At 46.8% G+C, this 20,504-nt stretch overlaps 1 protein-coding gene across 1 annotated transcript; it reads right to left on the reverse strand.

Annotated features, from left to right (window-relative positions):
- Positions 1-6,161: 6,161 nt before the first annotated feature.
- On the reverse strand, positions 6,162-13,438 carry SERPINC1 (serpin family C member 1). The gene is made up of 7 exons (XM_081120264.1): positions 13,329-13,438; positions 11,057-11,426; positions 10,557-10,772; positions 9,728-9,865; positions 8,232-8,622; positions 7,346-7,410; positions 6,162-6,408 (listed from the first exon to the last, which is right to left on the reverse strand). Exons 1-7 carry the CDS (start codon positions 13,367-13,369, stop codon positions 6,232-6,234), a joined length of 1,398 nt encoding a protein of 465 aa, XP_080976390.1. The 5' UTR covers positions 13,370-13,438; the 3' UTR covers positions 6,162-6,231.
- Between the last annotated feature and the right edge of the window lie 7,066 nt (positions 13,439-20,504).

A 20,504-nucleotide genomic window follows, 5' to 3' on the forward strand; every position in this document is an offset into this window, starting at 1 on the left:
AGCAGAGATTTTAGAATTTTTATGGTATTTGTAATATTTTTACAAAAGTGATTTTAAATCATGTAACTTGAAGTTTTAAAAAATGAGCCTGTTTTCTTTTTGGAAAACTGGCCCAATAAAAGTAACACTAATATAATTCACTTGTATATGCATGTGCATTGAACACAGAGTGGTATACTAAAGAGAATTCATGCATATAACTTGTGGGAAGTTTGGCTGTTTTCTTAATATCTTTTTTCATAAATGTATGTTTATAAATATATTTACTTGTCCACTATGACCTTGGTAGTATTAGGAGCATTTTGTTAGTTGTATCATTGATTCTAAAAATCTAATTCTTGGCACAGTCAGCTATGAGAGCTTTTCGTTGCTTTGTTTGTATTTTCACTAAGAAAAGTATTTCTCGCACTTTCTATTTATAAAAATGTTATAACACATTGCACCCACTTAGTGCAGCTATTCTTCACAGATAAAGATGTAGGTGCTAAAGTGAAATGTATGTTTAAAAGCCTGGCAAAAGGAGGGACCTCAAGATAACCGATTTGGCTTGCATCTACCTGGGGAGAGCCTGGGGTACAATATAGAATTGAGACTGAAAGCAGCTGTTAGGATAAGTGTGCTGCTGCTGCAAGTTGCAATATTGTTGTGAGTGACCAGCTCCGTGTATGTGATTTCATGTATGTATGTGAGAAAAAGGTGTCTGATGAAGGCAGATAAGCAATGTAGAATACACTACCTCCCATTAAAGACTGAGCATATTCCAAGGTTGCCCCGCAGCCCCTTGGGCAGGAGGCTGGATTCCTCAGCCACTGTCCCCCCCATTCTTTCTTGTACTCACTTCAGCTTCTCTACCTCTGAGCACTTGGCTGAAGAAAGAGTGTAGTTTTCTGTAGCAAGCGAAGGAAAGCCAGACCCAAAATATGGAGGCTGCCAGATCCAGTTCTCCTTGTCAAGTTAGATGTTAATGTTTGCTTTTGTTGCCCAAATCAAAGAGTCAGAACACTTGGGTTTAGTGCTTTGATCTGCTGGCTCCTATTTGGCAAGAGTAGTCAGTGGAAGTGGAGCCTTTGTGTTGTTTGAAATGATGCACCCAACTCCTTTCAATATGTGAAAAATATGTCTGAATCCTGAGTTGTTGTTGTTGTCTTTTCAATTGCCACTTACAGTCCATTTTGGGGGGACTGGAATAAAAACCATGTTTTCCTGGTAATGAGCCTTCTGCCAGTATCTCGACATGGAGGTGTGTGTGATGTGGGTTTCTGGACGGCCTGTTTGGCTTTTCGTCACTCCAAAGAGAGATGCTCCTGCTTTTAATGCTGATACTGTTATAATAGGATGGCCTCGCTTGAATGTCGTGGGTGTCAGGAGATATAGTTTCAGTAGTAAAATGCCACTAGGCGGGCCACCTCATCATGAAATCCAGTTGTTGCACTCAACTGGCTTGCTGTTTGGGGCACTGGTACACTGAACCAAGTCAGGTCACCTCCTCTTTAAACATCTGTTACAGCTGGGGAAGGACCACTCACCTTTGATAGGTACCCTGGCATGCTTCCCACCTCTTCTTTCTAATGCACTGGCTGGTTGTAATGTCTTCTTAGGAGTGAAGATGAGAGAGAGTGATCCATTTTAGAGGTTGGCTTCTGTGTTAGGTATTAGCTAATAAGTATTCACTTACCCAGTGACTGGGTAGGGCAAGCGATGATACCGACAGTGTGAAATTCCAAATAATGAGACACGCATCACTCATAGGTGACAACTGATATAGAGCAGCCTCTCTCTCAGTACAGTGCGAATCCTGTAGGGAGATGAGGCACTAAAATCAATGTGAACCTGTTCACCACAGCTATTTTTTTTATAACTGTAGAATAATTGTCAGCGTATAAGCCATGCTGATATCCTGGACTCAGGAATTAACTCCTGCTTAGGAAAATTCTCCCCTCTGGCTTGTCTTTTGTTTGTGCCCAGAGTCTGTCCTAGGCCTGTCCCCAGCTGTTTTGCTATACCGCATGCTTAAGGTGCAGCTTGTTACAGCTAAAATGATTTACTCAAAAACAGAACACACACAACAGTGAAAAGTGCCTAGATCATTTCGAGGCATGTTAAATCTGTGAATCGGGGGGAAGCATGGAGTCTTACCTTTCTTCCCTGTGACTTGGGTGAGCACTGCCCTGAACGCTTTCTAGTGCAGAGCTGGCTGACCTTGGCCAAGACACCTCCATCTTGGCTACACATTATCATTTGGGACATTTAAAATTCTTGTCCAGGGCTCCCTCCTGACATTGACGGTTAATTTGCCTGCTGTGTAACCTGGGGTTTAAAAGCTCCCTAGATAATTCTAATGGGCAGCCAAGGTTGAGAGTCACCTTCTGGGTGAACCTGGGTGGCCTTTGGCAAGAGAACCTCAATCAGGTTCTTTTTCTCATCAGAGACCTTTATTGATATCCCAGGCATGGCTCTGAGTTTAAAGCTTACGGTGGGCCTAGGCTCAGGCAGTAAAAGGGGTCATTCATTTATCCTCAGAGTAATCCTGGAGAGAGAGATGTTGCCATCCATCCGGTTTCCTCTTTATACCAACACAAAGGCTGCGTAAGTAAGCAAAACATGTTTTCAAAGTCCAGTCTCTAGAACCTACTTTCCTTTGCATAGGTGATTTGAGTGGCGGTTTCTCAATTCTGCTAGCTAAAATAGAACCCTTGACCTTATTAACAGAGCCAAGCCCATGCCACCTAGGGGGACTTCTATTTGTAAAATAAACACGAAGCTTTGTTAAAGTTCCTGGGGTGATGGTAATACATCCAGTTATTTGTCTCTCAGCTGTCTTCTACGTGGGATTTCAATGTAAAGTGACTCTTATTTTTCCTTATTTCTTTGTGAATGAAATGCACTAGCTAAGGCTTAAATGTTTCTGAATTTTTTATGAAATGTGAAATGAGTCATTTTAGCATCTTTGTTCCAGGATTTCAAAGACTTAACACAATAATTCCCAAATGAGGTTCCATATCTTTCCTTCTTCCCACCCCAGGTAGTAAAGATACCTTCCCATGGCATTGTCACACATGGTAATGGGAAGGGGAGAACTGTTTGATTTCCCATAAAAAGTGAGAGCCACTGTTCACGCTAAGGAGCTACCCAGTGATTTCTAATTCATGAAAGAAATGTGTGTCTCAGAGCAGGTTCAGACATAGCAGACTCTCCTGAGAGAATTCTGGGCACCGTAGAAATTCATTCATGTATTGCCTACAAATAACTGATTATTTAAACTTCAAGTGGGTGGTGTGTTTGAGAAGAAAAAGTGGGTCGAAAAGGAAAGTGGTTCGCGCAGAGGACTGAATTACCACCAGGCTATGAAATGTCATCACAGTAATAATATTGGGCCTGGCTGTTTGCTTAGCATGTGAACGCTGCAGTGTCGCTTAGAGAAGATGCCTCCTTTGCCTTAGAAACTTGCGAAGGCTTCCTGAGATTGGGTGGGACTGGAAAGGGGAGCCTTTGGGACTTGTATGCATCCGGAGAGTTGCCCTTCGGGGCTCTTGTACTGAAGAGCATTGTGCAGTACTGTGAAACGTTGCTGAACTTTATGCAATCATGCCGCACTGGATATTAAGATTTGGGGGGAAAGTAGAGGAGGATGGGGAAGTGATGGTAAAAAATAATAAATATGTAAGGAAACTTGTACTATATTTTAAGCAAGGAATGAAACATTCCGTCAGGACTGTGAAGTTGGGTCAAGTTGTTCTGCCCTCCTGGGTCAGCTTGCTGATTCCTCCGAAACCTCTAAGAAATCCTTTGTGAAACAGCTAACCAGATGCTGGCGTGACCCCGGTTTCCCCACCCTGCTCCCCCCACCCCCCGAAAGAAAAACATTCCCAAACTCTAGGCAAAAGCAGTGTGCTCTGCGCAGCCCATTCCCTTTTCATCTGCGGTGGTCTGCCTGTGCTCACAGGTGTAGCCCGTTGCATTTTTGTGTGATCTCGTGGCGGACCTTAAAGAGATCTGCCAGTTCAGTCAGGAACCAGTGGCTCTCCTTTCGGAAATCTGAAAGTCAGGACTCAGTTAGGGGCGCGGCGGCATACGGGAGGAGAGGGAGACGAACGTCGGAAGGGCACTTGGCTTTCCCGGCTCCTGGTTTCAGGGTGGGACCCGCTCGTGCTCTGTCTCCGAGAGGAGCAGAGAAGGCTGAGGGTTCAGACAGAAGAGTCATGTAGCCGAATCCGGTTTCCTTCAGATGGACGTGGTCTGAAAGGAACCTGTCAACTGTTCTCTATGGTGCTTATCAGGTGGGTGACACTGTCCCCATCCACCTGTCCCTGGCACTGTGCCTTCCCACTGGTCACTGTGAAAAGCAGATCACACTGGACTCAGAGGCCAGACTCCAGGACAATTTCCCCTCATCTTGAGCCCATCACTTCTTCATTCAGCTAATAATGTAGCACTTACTTCTCTTTGGAAAACTCTTGGGATTTCCCCCCAAGAAGCAGTAAAGCATTTAAAGGAAAATAGTGGTAGCTGTCAAATAAAGAGATTACAGGGAAGTTTCACTTCCCCTGAGCTGATACTGACTGATAGCAAGGACCAACGATGCCCCTCCGTCTGAATTTTTAAAGGCTACCATGATATTTGTAAGCAACAAACTTATCTAACATTTTTTCACAACTTGCTAAACAAGGATTTATATTAAAACAGACAATCAATTTCTAAAATGTTATCCCTGAAAGGGAAAGAGATAGTTTTTAACTATTAGAACCCACCGGTCTGTTTTCCCCTTTGAAAGACCTAACCCTGCGGTTTGTGTCTTTCATCCGCAGCGATTACTCCAAGTCGCTCAACGCTGCCTCAGAAAAGTCAGTGAGCCAGGCTCGCGCCTGCACCTCGGAGGGTGCCGGGCTGGGTTTGTGCATCTTATTTCCTTAGAGAATATCTGTTTTTATTATGACCTTAATTATAAGTACCTATATATAGGAATAGGATTTCCTCTCACCCCGCTCTCTTTTAATCATTGTCACTTAAGTGTAAACCACACCCCTCCACACCCCTTTTACTGAAAAAATGCACTTTAATTCCTAAGGAGAGTGGCTGTTCCAGCCCTAAAGCCAGATTACTTCAGGAGGAGAGTTGAGGAGGGAGAACTCTTTTGCCAGACCCTGTGAAATCAACCAAATTCCTTAATGTAAACACACAAATAATATCCATTTTTAAGCCACCCCCACCCCCTGCCAAAGGGAAAAAAGAAACCACCAGAATGAATAAGTTCAAAATGCCTACTCTGACTAGAAGTTTCACTGGGGAAAGTACCCAACATTAAGTTATTTTCTCATCTACCAAACCGTCAGAAACTTCTGGGGTGTTTTGTGGGAGGCTTTTTTTTCTTATTAAAAAGTCAAGTGAAAACACAAAGACTATAAGGCATGAGTCTGATTTGTATCATTTCTGAGTATCAGATTTGTTCTTGCCCTTAATTTGACAGGTGTTCTCAGTCTCTCCTCCTGTAGGTTCTGTCCTTCCCCTGATGACAAGCCAATCGTTCTTGGTGGGGTTGCATGTCTCCTAGAGCCCCAGGAGCCCTGTTGTGTCGGGGAGGGGGGAGGGCAGGAGGGTGGGTGGAGATTAGGGTTGGGGGCGGGAGATTCAGAGAAAGTGAAGATATGGGTTTATATAAACATATTTAAAGCAGCTTAGCAAAAGCTTTCTCATTGGACAGCTTTAAGAACAATGTGAATGAAATCTTAGCAACTTGGTTAGTAATCTGAAAAGTCTATTAATGTATACTTGAAATTCTGTTTGTATAAAAATACATTTTCCTCTTTATTTTAACACTGTGTAAAAGAACATTATGCATGTGAGTGGTTTGAGAATTAAATGGTTTAATACTCAGATTTGAATCTCTGTCTTTTCTGTACACAGAGATGAATGCGTTTTAAATTGGGGGATTTCTATGTTTTAGTAAGGCGGGAATGCCGAGGTTTCTAGCCCCCTACCCTTCTGGGATGCCTACCATCTTTCAGATGATGCAGTGACAGATCCTTCATTTTCTTGACCCAGATGTGTTTAGTGGGAGGGAGCAAGTAAAAACATCACTTTACCAAATGCCCAACAGCACATCTATCCGTCTCTCCCTTCCTTGTCTTCGTTTCAGGCGGCACTGTCCATTCATACTTGTGAGATGGGAGTAATTATATTTATTTTTACCTCTATTCACAAACCAAAACAGGAAGAGGTGTAAAGAAGAACACTCTAGTTCACACAAGGGTTAGCTACCCTGCCCATGAAGATGATAGTGTTCAGAGCAACTTCCCTTATGAGAACCAGGAAGGGCCTGTTGGCCTTGAAGATCACCCTGTTGGGGTTCAGCGAGCGGCCGGCAATCACGAGGGCGGTGCTAGCTGCTGCTTCACTGCCTTCCTCGTTTACCTGCGGGTCAAACAGGAAACTGCTGCATTAGCTGCTCTGCAGTTCCTTAGACACAGGGACGTCACACACAGACACAGCTACTCCTCCAAGTGCCATCTGCTGCCCAGTGGAAAGGACCCTTGGTCAGCTCGGGTTCCCTCCGGAACCTGCTGTTCCTCACTCCTCCACCCAGTGAAGGCTGATGTGAGCATTTGGATTAGTTCAAGCCTTTGGCTGGACCCATTCAGGTCACCCCCAAACCAGAAATCTGGATGTAGACAAGACTGTCACATTTCTGGCTGGCACCACGGTACCTGGTATTACAACAGGATTATGTTGTGCTCTGTGCTAAGAGAGATTGTGACTCAAGATCAGAGCTCTACAGTTGTAGTTTCACTCCTGGAGCATCAGGATCCCAGATCTAAGTACCCCAGGCAGCCACTCAGGACCTAGGGCCTATGAAAAAGAGGAGGGCACTCTGGCTGGAGGAGACGAGTATGTCTTGGAGTAATAGACTGAAACAATGGTATTTGTGCTCACAAGCAGAACCGCCACCAGTCTAGAGGGAGACACCTTTAGAAAATTGTACTTGGGGACCCAGAATATCACTAAAACTGTGCTTGCCTTTTCATGAAATTCCTCTGCTGGCTCCTTCCCCTTAAGGTCTGTGTCGCTGTTTGACCAGCTTCAGGAGAGAGAGTGGGAGGGAGGGTGGAAGGAGACCCCAGGGCTTTTGGGTGGGGCTGTATTGCGGCTGGCCTCCGGAGGAGGAGACTATGGCTTTGGGGTTGGGCACTGGAAATGTGGCTTTTCCACATTGTCTCTGGCTGTTACCTATACTCCAACAGCCAGTGAAACAAGTCCAAAGTTACAAGTCACAGGAGTATTGATGAATGAACAATAAAGCAGATGGAAATAGAAAAGCAGCAGAAGGGAGAGCAAACGGAGGTGTGCTTACCTCCAGGAATGCCTTATGGAATGCATCTGAGATGAAGAGGTCGTCCCGGCCTCCAGCAACAATACCTACAAGGAAGAGAGTAGGCTCTGTGACCTGAGAAAGTCGGCTCAACCCGCAGAAAGGAATTCAGTTTGAGGTCAGAGGTCCTTTGGGGCTTTTTTGAAAAATAGGAAGCAATCCTGGACCCTTACCTAATGACACCCTCAAAATGAACGCGTGTTGACAGTAATAAAGTACACCGAGCTTATCAGCCTGGCTCCTGTGAGTTTGATGCTTTAGCCCTTGGGGTAGGGGGCAGGGGACTCTGTTCTTAAAAAAATATTCACTCTGGTAGGAATACCTTTCTTTCCAGTCTGGCAACATTTTAAAGACAGGGATTGGTTTTCAGACCTAGTTTAAAGACAGCCTATTAAAGGTAAATCCAGTTACCTAACATTGTAAACTGAAAGGTCTGGCTGGCTGTCCAAGTGACCTTAAGGCAAGCACACGAACCCTTTGGAATATCGGGTGAAGGGCTACTAAATGTCAGCTACGCCTATGTTGTGGGACTCAGATGTCCCCAGCTCTTCATATCTGTCTCTCTGCTCTGAATTCTGATGCCTTTTCAGGTTCTTCTCTGCCTGATCTCATCTCTATCAGTGACAGGCTCAGGGTTCCCCTGCCAACTGGGCCTGTGGATACCCAACAGCTAAGTCCCCCTTTTCCAGAAGAGGAAACTGAGGCCTCAAGAGAGACAGGGAGTTCCCTGAGTTAGCAGTAGGACCGGGATTAGAACCCAGGTGTCAGACTCGTGGCTCTTTTCTACTCTCCCTTCCACTCCCACTCTCCCACCTTTGGTCAAACCACCTTGGGGCAGGAAAAGGAGGAAAGTCCTTTCTCAACTAACCGGGGAGCCTGGACTTCTCCGGGCTGAACAGGTCCACAAGGCCCATGTCCTGCAGCTTCTCCTTCACGCTGAAGCTGTCCTCGATGCGGAAGCGGGGCACGTGGACCACCAGCATCGTCTCTGCCAGCCCGTCCAGCCACTCCTGCAGCACCTCGGGGGTGAGCTGCTGCTCCACCTTGGCCAGGTTGTTCTCGAGCTTGGGCAGGATGAGCACCATGGTGATGTCATCACCCTTGAAGGGCAGCTCGAGCACCTGGGTACCTTCCGCCACAGTCCGATAGCGGAACTTGCCCTCCTGGTACATCATGGATGCCGAGCACAGCTGGTCATCGGCTTTGTGAAAATGTTCTGTCCTTGTGTTCTCAGCACTGAACTTTGACTTCCACAGGCCCTGGAAGAAGACATCAGGTGGCAGAACCACAAAACAAGAAGACCAGGAACATCGGTAAGAGGCTACTGACATGGGCATATTCTCATTATTTCATTACATTAATGTGAATGTATAATTAATAGGAAAAATGACTAGAGGGGTCTGCGTGGAAAGATGAATGATGATTGTGTCACAGTGATGGAGTCAGGAGCATTTTCTTTCTGTGAACTTGCCTGTGTGTCCCAGATTTTTAGCAGTGACTGTTTATTTGCTTTTATAATGAGAAAACTAAAAACTAAAACCAAGAACAACCTACTGGCCTCTTTACAAGTTTCTCCTTGAGTTTAAATCTAATTGCCTTTTGCTTTCTGTCTCCCACCAGCCTCTTCCTCCATGGGCTCTGCCCGAATGAATACAGGCCACACGCAGATAATAACCCCAGGGGGTTGTCTGGGAGCCCTGCCAGGCAGAGGGTGGGTCCTGGCCAAGTTTCCATTCAGTGGGGCAGGATACAGGACACTCCAAAATGCCTGAGCTGTAATGACCATTCCTGTCATCTGGCTCTTTGATTTGGGGACAAGTCATTTAACTCTTTGAGCTGTGAGTCTTCCTCTAGCATTCGGAGCTGGTGATCACTAGTATTTGTAGGGCACTCATTGTGTGTGAGGCACTGCCCCAAGCATTTTACATGCATTAACTCAGTCCCCTCAGTAACCCTGTGAGGTGGGTGTATCATTACCAGCATTTTACAGATGCAGAAATCAGGCAGAGAAAGGTCTCTGGTAGCTAGGCCAAGTTCACGCAGTTGGAGATGGGAGAGTCTGGATTTAAACTAAATCCAGCCTGTCTAAGCGGCCCAAGGTCTCATTTGTGATGTTAGGAGGATCAGGAGGGCTAATGCATGGCAAAGTGTTCTGTAAACAGTCACAGACACTAGAAATCTAACCTACTCCGCTCTTGGAGAGAGGAAACCCCAAGCAACAGAGTGGTTGGCCACAGCAGTGGCTGGCTAAACCCTTGGGCCCTGTCGGGGAGGGGGATGCATATGGAGCAGGACCCAGGATGGGCAGATGTGCCACAGTCCCACCTGCCTTCCACGGGTGACCCTCCTGATGTAGGTTAGTACCTTGAAGTAAATGGTGTTGACCAGCACCAGGACAGTGAGCTCGTCAATAGCGCCCTGGGGAATGACGTCAGTGATACGCCCTTCGGTCTTATTGGATATCCACCGGTTGATGGTCACTCTGGATAGCTCTGCATTTTCCTAAGGAGAACAGGAAACAAACCTACCCACCTGAGCTATTCAATCGTCTTCTCCACTTCCCCGTGTAGCATTTTTTTAATCCCTCTGCCCTTTCCCACCATGTGGTTAAGCCATCACTCCAACCCAGACCGGGGAAACCTCACCTATCTAGTACGGTGCATGGCACATGAGTTCAGGTTTCCAAAACATGTTCTCTGGGAAGCTAATGTGGGATGAGGGATTAGGGAAGGGGACAGGAGGGATGTTCACATGATCAAAAGTCTGAGAAATGCTCCTTGAATTAACGTCAATAGACTTCTTGATTACAGGATTTCTCAGACACCTAATAGGTTCAGGTGCTCATGAATTTCCAAGAGGAGAACATAACTCGCACCATATGCCAATTTTATTTGACCATGGTAACTTTAAGACCTTGAATTAAATAAGGGATCTGGTAGGACTGGCATCTCCAGAATAGCTTTGGGCATATATGTGAACTTAGTAGGTGAGATGAAGAATTTATTATTTGCACAACTCTGTCAGAGCATCCACTACAATCCATAGATACCATTGACTTACCAGGTTTCAAGCAAGAGTAAGTATTCCAGGGGTTCTGACTGCACTGTCCCCCTCCCTCTGCCTTTAACTGGATCCTGCTTCTCTATCTTAGTCGAGAGGAAGAGCTCTGAGGTCAGGGACGTGTGTAACTCACCTTGAAGTCCAGGGGCTGGAGCTTGGCTCCGTAAACCACCTCACTGATGTCCTGGTAGGTCTCATTGAACGTAAGGGATTTGTCTCCGAAGAGGCGGTTGGCTGATACCAACTGGGAGGATTTGTTGGCTTTTCGATAGAGCCGGCAGTTCAGTTTGGCAAAGAAAAAGTGGATCTGATCCGATGTCTTCTCGGAGATGGTATCAAACTTAAAAACCTGTAGAAGCCAAAAGAAAATGGTGGTGGTGCCATGGGCGGTGAGCACAGTGCCGTCGGCCCCTGACCAAGAGCCACCTCAGTTGTGAACTTCAAACGCAGTGCCTGGCGCAGCGTAAGCGCTCAGCTCGTGTTTCCTAACCGAGTGCGTGGGTGGAAGGAGAATGAAGGGTAGGAAAGATAAAAGGGAAAAGAGACAAAGGCCCTGGGCTAGCCCCTGAAGCCTCTAACGGGCTGTAGAGCAAGACACAGAAAGGAGCCGGGCAGAAGGGCTGGGGACTGTACCTCCATCAGCTCCTTGAGGGTGTTGTCACAGGCACCCAGCTTGGCCATAGCAAAAGCTGTGGAGATACTCAGGGGCGACAGGAAAATGTTGTCATTGTCACTCTTGGAGTCCGCCAGGTGCTGATAGAAGGCAGTGGCAAAGCGGGAATTGGCCTTGGACAGTTCCCAGACCCGCGGGTTGGTGGCCTCGGGGATCTTCTGGTCTGAGCCCTCCTCCTCGGGTGCCTTCTTCTCTGGGGAACGGTAAATGCACATGGGATTCACAGGGATGTCCCGAGGCTTGGCTGTGCAGATGTCCTCCACAGGGCTCCAGTGACAGGTCACACAGCCCCAGAGGCCAATGAGCAGCACGGACAGAAGACATACCCTCCTATAGGGGACAGAAAGCTGAGTTAAGCTAGGCCGGGAGACCCCCTATCCCCACTGCCCGTCACAGATGTGCCCCAGTAAAGCATAGGATGCCAACCCATCCGTGTGACCTTGGACTTTGTGAAGTACAAGAGCCCAGGACAAGTCCAGTCCTGGCCTCCTTGCAAGCGGATAGTTCGTGTTGAAGTTGGAATCAACTGCTGAAGCAACTGATGGATATTAGAAATACTTTGTGCCCCAGGTCCCCTACTGGGAGAAATAAAGAATGCAGAGCTTCCGGCGGTGAGATGGGCCCTGGAAGTCAGGCCGGAAGCTTGAGCGCCCCATGGAGAGTGAGGGGAGCAGCAGGAGCCACTTACAGAGCTGTTTAGGGAGTACCCCGGGAAGGGAAGTAATTTAGCCTGATGGTAAAGGACTGGCAGGATTTTCATTGAACACAGAGGGGTAAGAGGGAACGAGTCGGCAAGGGCACTCGCCACGTGCCAAAGTCTCCCACATCGGTAGCTCCAGCCCCGTTGTTGGCTGGACAACCCCACCTGGATGTCCAGCCTATTCCTTAGACAAATACAACCAAGCTGGACGTGTAAGTCCCCCCACACACCTGCTTCTCCATGTGCTCTGACCCAGCAGATGGGACCCTCAAGCACCCTGTGGTCCACTCCAGAAAACTGGGATTCACCCTGGTCCCTCCCTCTCACCCTCCTCATTTAGTCAGACCTGGGTTCGATTAATCTTCCCCTTGCTCTCTCATGGCCTGAGTTCAGGCCTTATCATTTTCTGTCGCCTGGAAATCTTAAGAGCTTCCAACATGAGTTCACGAAAGGTACATGAAACTAATGTCCCTTTTTAAAAAAGGAGATCACGAGGTTGGCAAATTAGAATTGGGACACCCAAGTAAGCAAACCCAGAGATAAACTTTCTTGTAGTATTTTGTCGAGAAGACAGAGTGGGCCAGGGCTTCCTCTGGCTGACTTGGGTCTGTGGGTCTGGAAAAGGGAGTCTGTACGTGGGTACCGAGTCTTCTCAATCTTTCCCTGGCAGAAAAAGACAGGCTCGCAGGGCAGAACAGATTTGCCGAGGAGGCCTGCTGGGCAAGTGTGGGCCTGGCAGGACGCTGGGGGCAGCTGAGGGTACTTGCTCGTGGGTGATCTGAGGCCAACTTACAGCCCTTTGCAGAACAGAGGCCCGGAGTGGAGGAGGGGTGGAGGGGGGGGAGAGATGGGAGGCAGGGGGAGGGGGAGCAGAGAGGGCATCTCACCACTCATCTGCCCTCTGTTGCTTCCATTTCCCATTGTGCCCCTCAGGGACGTTTACAAATACAAGTGGAGGCTGAGGGGGCCCTGGGAGCTCTGTTAAACACAGAAAAACCGAGATGGTCGAGCCACAGCCTCACATTTGGCTTCCTACAGCAACCCAATCAAGGAGAGAATGTGTGTGTCGAGGGGGGGGACCGGCACTGCGAGGACAGAGAACAGGGCTGAGACCCTTTGGTCAGAGGTCACCGAGATCTTGGAGGAGGGCAACCAAGGGGAAGGAAGAGCAAAAAGGGAGGTGGGAGGGCCTCACAGATTAGACTGGCCTCATTCCAGAGGCATGGCGGGCCGGGATGCCCCTCCGGGGGTCTCCTGGACGGCTGTGAGGGCGGGGCTGGCGCAGTGCCTTCGCACAGCGGGAGAAAGAGGCCCCTTGGTTTCTTGGGCTGAGAACCCAAGGTGTGACTTAGGGAAAGGCCTTACCCCAAGAGGGGGGCGGAGGGAGGGCGCTCGGAATGACATCCTGCAAACAAGCTGTCTTTGATTGTAACCACCTGGTCTTCTCGAAGGTGTGGAGGTCATCCTCGCGGGTCCTTCAGAGGTCAGAGCACCCAGTGGGGGCCTGCACAGGGGAGGCTCACCCCGCTTACCTTCTTCCAGCGCCTGCTGGTCCTATCCCATTGGAAATCATGGTCGCTAATCTCCCACAGGGCTGGGCAGGTGGAGATGGTGCGACCCAAGGCAATTCCTCTGGAAACTGGCTCCTTCCTCTAGATCTGAGGTTCCAGAGGCTGGGGGGGGGGGGGGGGCGGGGAGGAGAGGACTGAGGTCAAAGGCTGATGACCAGCTGCTGGGGTTAAGCAAAGTGTGGGCCCAGTGGTGTTTACTTACTAGAGAAGTTTTAAAGTTCATCCCGGTCCAGGGAAAGCAAGGCCCACCTCTCTCATCCATATTCCCTGACCCTCTTCTTACTCTTTATGGGACAGGAAAAAGAACATTCACAGAGTCAGACTTGGTCAGAAAATGCCTAGCTGAGGACAACTTTGCAGGACTTTTCCCCCGCAGTGAGCCAAACCGGGAGGTAGAAAATAGGTGAATGTAACTAGCCAAGTTGAATGTCCAGAAGCTTCTCGCCCTCTCCCTGCTCCGTGTGACACCCTCTCTTTCACAGGTTCCTTTAGGGAAAGAGAGAGAAAAGGAGAGTCCACAGTGTGTCATCAGAGCGGGGAGAAGAGGAATATTCTGGAACAAGGAGCTACCTCCAGGCTTCTAAACCGACACATCCGTGACCCAGGCCAGGACACACAGTGGTTACACCTGCGGCCCACAGATGGAACCTTCCCCACTCAGCCCTGAAGTGACAGGAGAGGGACCAGAGGGCGGCCTCGGGGTGCATGGCAAGGACGTTCCTAAGGTGGCCAAGGTTGGGAGGCACTGAACACAATTCTGCTGGGGGCTCAGGAGACAGAGCATGGAGCAGAGAAAAACACACGCAGCCATCGGAACACTTTAAAGGCGAACAAACCAAATCACGGCTGGAGTGTATGGTCATTTTTACTTATTTTAGTTGCTGGGGACACTAAATAAATTCAAACCAATAGAGATAAAGGGCCCGTTTATGTCTTTCTCTTCCTAAATGGCCCAAAACAGGATCTCCAGGGTTTCTGCAAGAGTTCCTGAGGTGAGTGTGCGCCTGTGTGACGGAGGACGCCTTGAAGTTGGTACAGGCATAGGAAGGCTGGAGAGTTCTCTAGTCATTAGACAGGGAGTCTCTGTCTGGACTGACTCTTCATCAGGTGCTTGGCTGATTTAGACCCTGGACACCTTGAGGACTCCTGTGCACAGTGTGAACAGTTTCTAGGAGCTGTCCTAAGGGGCCCGAGCACGCTCAGGGGCTCCTTGTCACTCCGGGTTAGAGACAGTTGAGGTCTCCTGCTCAACATCTTAAGGCCAATACACTCAAGAGTGCTACCTGTGCCAGAGGCTCCGTCTTTGGGGTTGGGGACTCCAGTCGGGGAAGACAAGCAGCAATCCCGTAAGAATCAATATATACAAAATAAATATATACCGTGTCAGTCAGGTATTGATAAAGGCCATGGAGGAAAAGACAACAGGGCCAGGGGATAAGACGTGGTGGGGGGCAGGTGGGGAGGTTACCATTTACAAAGGGAGGTAGGAAGGCCTCCCTAGTGGGTGTGCAGAACGCTGTGTAACCCTCTGACAGGAAATGTGGAGATACCAGCATCACAAATGCACTTACCCACTTCAGGAAACGTCTCCTACGGAGATATCTGCATGGGTGTTAGTGAGATTACCAAGTGCAACCTGATTTGTAACGGCAAACAGGAGACCAGTCGGATAAACCAAGGTACAGCGTACACTGGAAAACTATGCCACTGTCACAAGGGGGAGGATCCTGGGTATTGATATGAAAGATCTCTGGCATAATTGAGTGGGAAAATGCAAGCTGCCTAGCTGTGTTTAGAGTATGTTCCCAACTGTACCACAAAGTGGGGAACGGGAAGGGGGAGGGGTGGAGAGACAGGGTGTGAGTCAGACATCGCTATGAACCTTATTTCTTTTTCTGTTTTTGCACATGTCAGTGCAGCACCTGTTCCAAAAGGTCTGGACTTTGTGAGCAAGGACGTATCATGTTGTATTCTGCAGAGACTTGGGGGAGGGGAGTTCCGGGGCAGCACCGAAGAGGAACTGGAAGCATCTCAGTTCCTGGCTGGAGACAGAGGACACTGAGAAGCCTGGGTCAGTGTGTGCAGGTGGAACGCAGGTGTTTAGGTGACCCCGGCCCGGCAAAAATCTTCCAATAGCTGTATAATATTCCTTCTTTACATTAGCTTAGGGCAAATTCTTTAAATCTTTGAATATGATAGGTGCCATTTTAAACACCTACTATACATATATGTTTATATAGAAAAGAATCCAGGTGTCCCCTGGCCAGGTGGCTCAGTTGGTTAGAGAGTCATCCCCTATACCAAAAAGTTGCGGGTTCGATCCCAGGTCAGGGCAAGTATGGGAGGCAACCGATCAATGTTTCTCTCTCACGCTGATGTTCCTCTCTCTCTCCCCGTTCCTCTCTCTAAAAAATCAATAAAAAAGAACCCAGTTATCACAAAATTCTATAAAATATATAAAAATTTTTGTATTATCTTTATTATTGACTAAAGTACTTTTCAATAATAAAAATAATATAAAATTTTTTGTTAAATTTTGGTAAGATCAAAGAAGACACAGAGTGAATAGGACTGAACTCTAAAGAAAAATCACAGTATGTTAACAAATGTATTAAAAACGTTCAAGTGCAAGGCCTATACATACTCTGATGTGTAAGCATAGATAAAATCGAGACATTGTGTGGCCTTTACAACATCCCCACAGCCCCACAAGCTGTCTCCCATGTTCAGGCTAGATGCCTTCAGGACTCTGAAGTATTTATTTGTCACCAAATTTGGGTGCTAAGTTACTGTCCTCCCAGGAGACCCTCATTAGATGAAGAAAAGTGCACATGACCTTGACGGTGGCTGTGGTCATGCAGAAGTTAGCTGACACTGTCAAACACGACAGAAATGCTGCTGTGTGATTTTCCTTTCCTGTCACTAACAAGTAGCTTCTGAGTAGCACATACCAGTAAAGGGGAATCTACTGTCTGACAACCCAAGTGCCCTTTGAGCTGATTTGATTACTTAACATGTAAGGAACACCTTTGTGCCAATGACTGCTCTAGACACCAGGAATAGAACGGTAAATTCAACACAGCCCTGCCCTTACGTAGCAAGTGTTCTATTGAGTGAAATAGACAATAAACAAGCCAATTTACAGTCACATTCACACACGTTTTTATAAAATGCACTTACCATATATCAGGATCCTTGCTAAGTGTTTGACAGGCTTTAGCTTATAGAATCCTCTTGTCAGAAGACACTATTATGCCCAGTTGACAGATGAGAAAACTGCTGTTTACAAGGATTAAGAACTTGGCCCAACGTACACAGCTGAGATTCCAACCCTTGTCTGCCCGTCTCACAGGACTTGTGCTCCTATGTGACAGCTGTGGAGAAAACGTCCAGGTGGAACCTCACTGTCCAATTGTTCTCCTGGGGCCAGGTTACGACATGTCACCATCTGGTTCTCCTCTGGCTAGTCTCTACCAGGTTTGTCCACGATTCCCTCAAAATCCAGGGCCCAGAAATGAAACCAGGGACTGCCACCCTTCCCTTTGGTTACCCACACTTTGTTAGAAAACATGTGTCTTGGGTGGTGGGCACACAGTGCTATAAAATCTCTAACATAGAAATCCACACCTGAAACCTATATGATCCTATTAACCAATGCCACTCCAATAAATTTAATTAAGAGAACATCTATCTCTGATGCACGTGCCAAATGTGGTTTTCACACTGGCCTCGTGGTGTTCTCACTGCACACAGCGTCCCTTGCCTCTGTCTAGATTTTGATGACCTGAACCCCTTTCTCTTGCTTCATCCTAGTCAGGTTTGATGAGGAAAGGAAAAGAGAGCTTGTATGCAGGGCAGACCGACATGGGTCTGTTTGTCTGTCTGCACATACACACAGACAGTGTCATCAGTATTCCGTAAAGTGTTTTAATAACTGCATATTAAATTTTTCATGGAAACTTGTAGCCATTTCTGGAAGTGGAGGCAGCCTTAAGGACTTTTCTCAGGTAAATATTAGTTCTGGAAGAGGACCCCCCACTTCTGTGTGGCCCAATTTGTCTCTTCTGAGTGGAAAAAAGGTTGGAAGGAGATCATAGGAATCCTCTGCTTTGCTGTGTTCAGGGTCTGTTTGAGGCGCCAGCGAGAGGAAAGAATGTAACATTCAATCTCACACCCCCTTTTTAACACTTCCTTCAAGGTCAGCAATAAAATAAAAAATCCCTCTTCCCCTCGCCCTGCCTCCGATCTCAGCAGTAACTCCTGTAGGCAGGTAATTGAGCGGGTCCTGGCCATTGCCTCGCATCGGGCTGTTCTGTTCTTTTCTTTGGACTCAAGAGGAAGACCTTGGCGGGACAAACAGCAGAGTGGGGCTCCTCTGTGGTTACTGAGTAACTCTGAGCTGAACTCTTCCACGGAAATTAGGCAAAACATCTGGCACAAATGCCGGAGTCATTCCCACGTCTCCCGGGTTTCCAGTAGACCAGGTGGTTATGACGTTTTAATTTAGGTAAAATAAAATTTACCACACTAAACCCTGAATTATCATTTGGACAGCTTTCAGGCGAGCTTCTCAAACCACGACACTGGAATTTGTCCAAATTCTCACAACCGTTAGAAAGTTCAGTTTGGGTTTCAGGGAAACCAAATCAGAACAAATATTTACTGAACGTGTCCAGTGCCAAGACCACTAGGTCTTCAGTGTACCAGGTACTCGATAAATATTTGTGTTTGAAGAAACCCTGGTTTGGAGTAGTTCTGCTGATTTATTAACAGGAAAATATTTTAAATTACTTCCAAGTGGAACGTTATCAAGCAAAGTAAAAATGCTTACTGATTCAGGGAGTTGACGCCTTGTATCAACAGAAACACGGGGCAAGGGTGTTCTTGGGAGGCTGAGCGCAAGACAGCTGCATGGAGTCAGAGCTCACGGCTTCTATGAGTGCAGCAAGTTGTAGGTGGTGGAAGAGAAACAGGGAAGGGCAGGAGGCAGAGCACAGAGCAGAGCTAGTGGGAGAAAGTTCCCTGGAGAGATATGGGGAGAGCTGGACAGGTTGCCCAAAAGCAATAGGAAGAAACTCATAGTAAAGCTAAGGCCAAGGGTAGGTGTTTTTGTTTTTATTTAAATCCTCACCCTAGAATATTTTTTCTTTTGCCATTCAGAGAGTGAAAGGGGGAGAGGGGGAGGGAGGGGGAGAGAGAGGGGAACACTGATGTAAGACAGACACATTGATTGGTTGCCTCCTGCACAAGCCCGACCAGACCCAGGGATCAAGCCTACAACCGAGGTACCTGCCCTTGACCAGAATCGGACCCGTGACTCTTCAGCCTGCAGGCCAATGGTCTAACCCCTGAGCTAGGGGAATAAGGGTTTTTAAAATTGGTTTTAAAGAGAGGGGAAGGGAGAGGGATAGAAACACCAATGAGAAACATTGATCAGCTGCCTCCTGCACGCCCCCTATTGGGGATTGAGCCAACCCAGGCATGTGCCCTGACTGGGAAAGAACCTGTAACCTCTTGGTTCATAGGTTGACACTCAACCACTAAGCTACTCTAGCCCGGCAATATTTAGTAATTTTAAAGGAAACGCCAGCCATTGTCAGTTAGGCATCTTTAAAAATATATGGAATTTCCTTATATAATCATGCTATCACCACATTGAACAAAAATGTCAGTCCCTGATATTATCTAATACTCAATACTTAATCAAATCATCCTTCCCCAATCATATAAAAAATGCCTTTGTACATTTGATTTGTTGGAATCAGAGTCCAGTCTACATGTTGCATCTGACTTCTGCATCTTTTTAAGTTTCTTTGAATCTAGACTAGTTCCCTCCCCTCCCTTTTTTCTTATATTTACAGTGATCTCTAAGAAAAAATAAACCTTCAGTTATCCTCTAACTGCAAGGAATGACTAATGGGTGGGTGTTTCAGGACCATTAGGAGATGTCAGTAAGAACAGAAAGCAAAACTGTATCAGGAAGGTACCAAAGCAGGTTCATGCTGCTTAACTACAGAGAGGTCTTGACTTAAGAGAAGCCGTAGAGCCAGGGCTTTGGCTCTGAGTCATGAAGTCTTGTGGACACCGACCCCAGGGTCTCGGAGCCATCACCTTATTCCTAGTGTGCAGCATATTTAAGGCTGGACCAAACCTGAGCTCTCTGCAAAACGGGCTACTACAGGTATGTGTTTGCCTGTGCGCATCACCTACTCCCATTTTTCACCTAAAAAGAAAAAAAGGTGTAAGAAGTTAACCCCACGGTTAGAATGAGATGGCGCAGACTCACTCACAGAAAAGATGACACAGTCTCTCCTCATTAATTTATCATTTAATATAAATGCTGACAGAAAGCAGATAAAGACCTTGTAGACACTTTCATTTATTTACAAACCAAAAGGTGAATCACCTCCTTCTACTTGTTAAAAGAACCCTTTTATCTGCAACTCATGGGAGCCCTAAACACTAATTAGGAGCAACATGAGGTTGAGTCAGTTTCCAAGGTAATAAAGAAAGGAGACAGCATTTTAACAAAATGTGGCATCTTAGATATAAAAACATGCACACAAATAATACGAAATTGAAACAGATGGCCCCAATCCTCTCAAAACCTGCAACAAGCAGGCCATGTCCTTACTCAGACCCAAGTTCTGCTGCCCCAAACATCTTCCTACTACTATTTGTTTTTCGACCTCACTTGATTTGAAGCCTGTTTTAAAAATTGGAACTCTAAACAGATTTAAAGAGAGGAAAATGGTCCATTTCAAACGGGGTTCTTTTCCTTATTCCAAAAGAGCTTCCAGGAAACAAAGTCTTCGAGTAAGATTTCCATTTGGAAATGCTAGGGAGTTATTCACACCTTGTGAGATTCCAACCCACTGTCTGTCTTCACTTTAAGTTGAAAACACTTGGAAAACGTAAAATTTCACAAACTTCAGGAATTTAAAAATCAGCTCTTACTTTAAGGCTCAATATTTTTATTTTTGAACAGGTGGTGGAGGCAGGCAAGAAAGAACATGGAGCTGAGGCAAGGAAAAAATAGGAATACAGGAAAATTTATTAAAAAGTATTTAGTCTAGCACTGATTTTTAACAATAGGACATTTAAATTTCACTATGCAAAACTGTGATTTCATGAAAT

This window comes from Miniopterus schreibersii (assembly GCF_964146895.1).
Source record: "Miniopterus schreibersii genome assembly, chromosome: 19".
Taxonomy (NCBI): domain Eukaryota; kingdom Metazoa; phylum Chordata; class Mammalia; order Chiroptera; family Miniopteridae; genus Miniopterus; species Miniopterus schreibersii.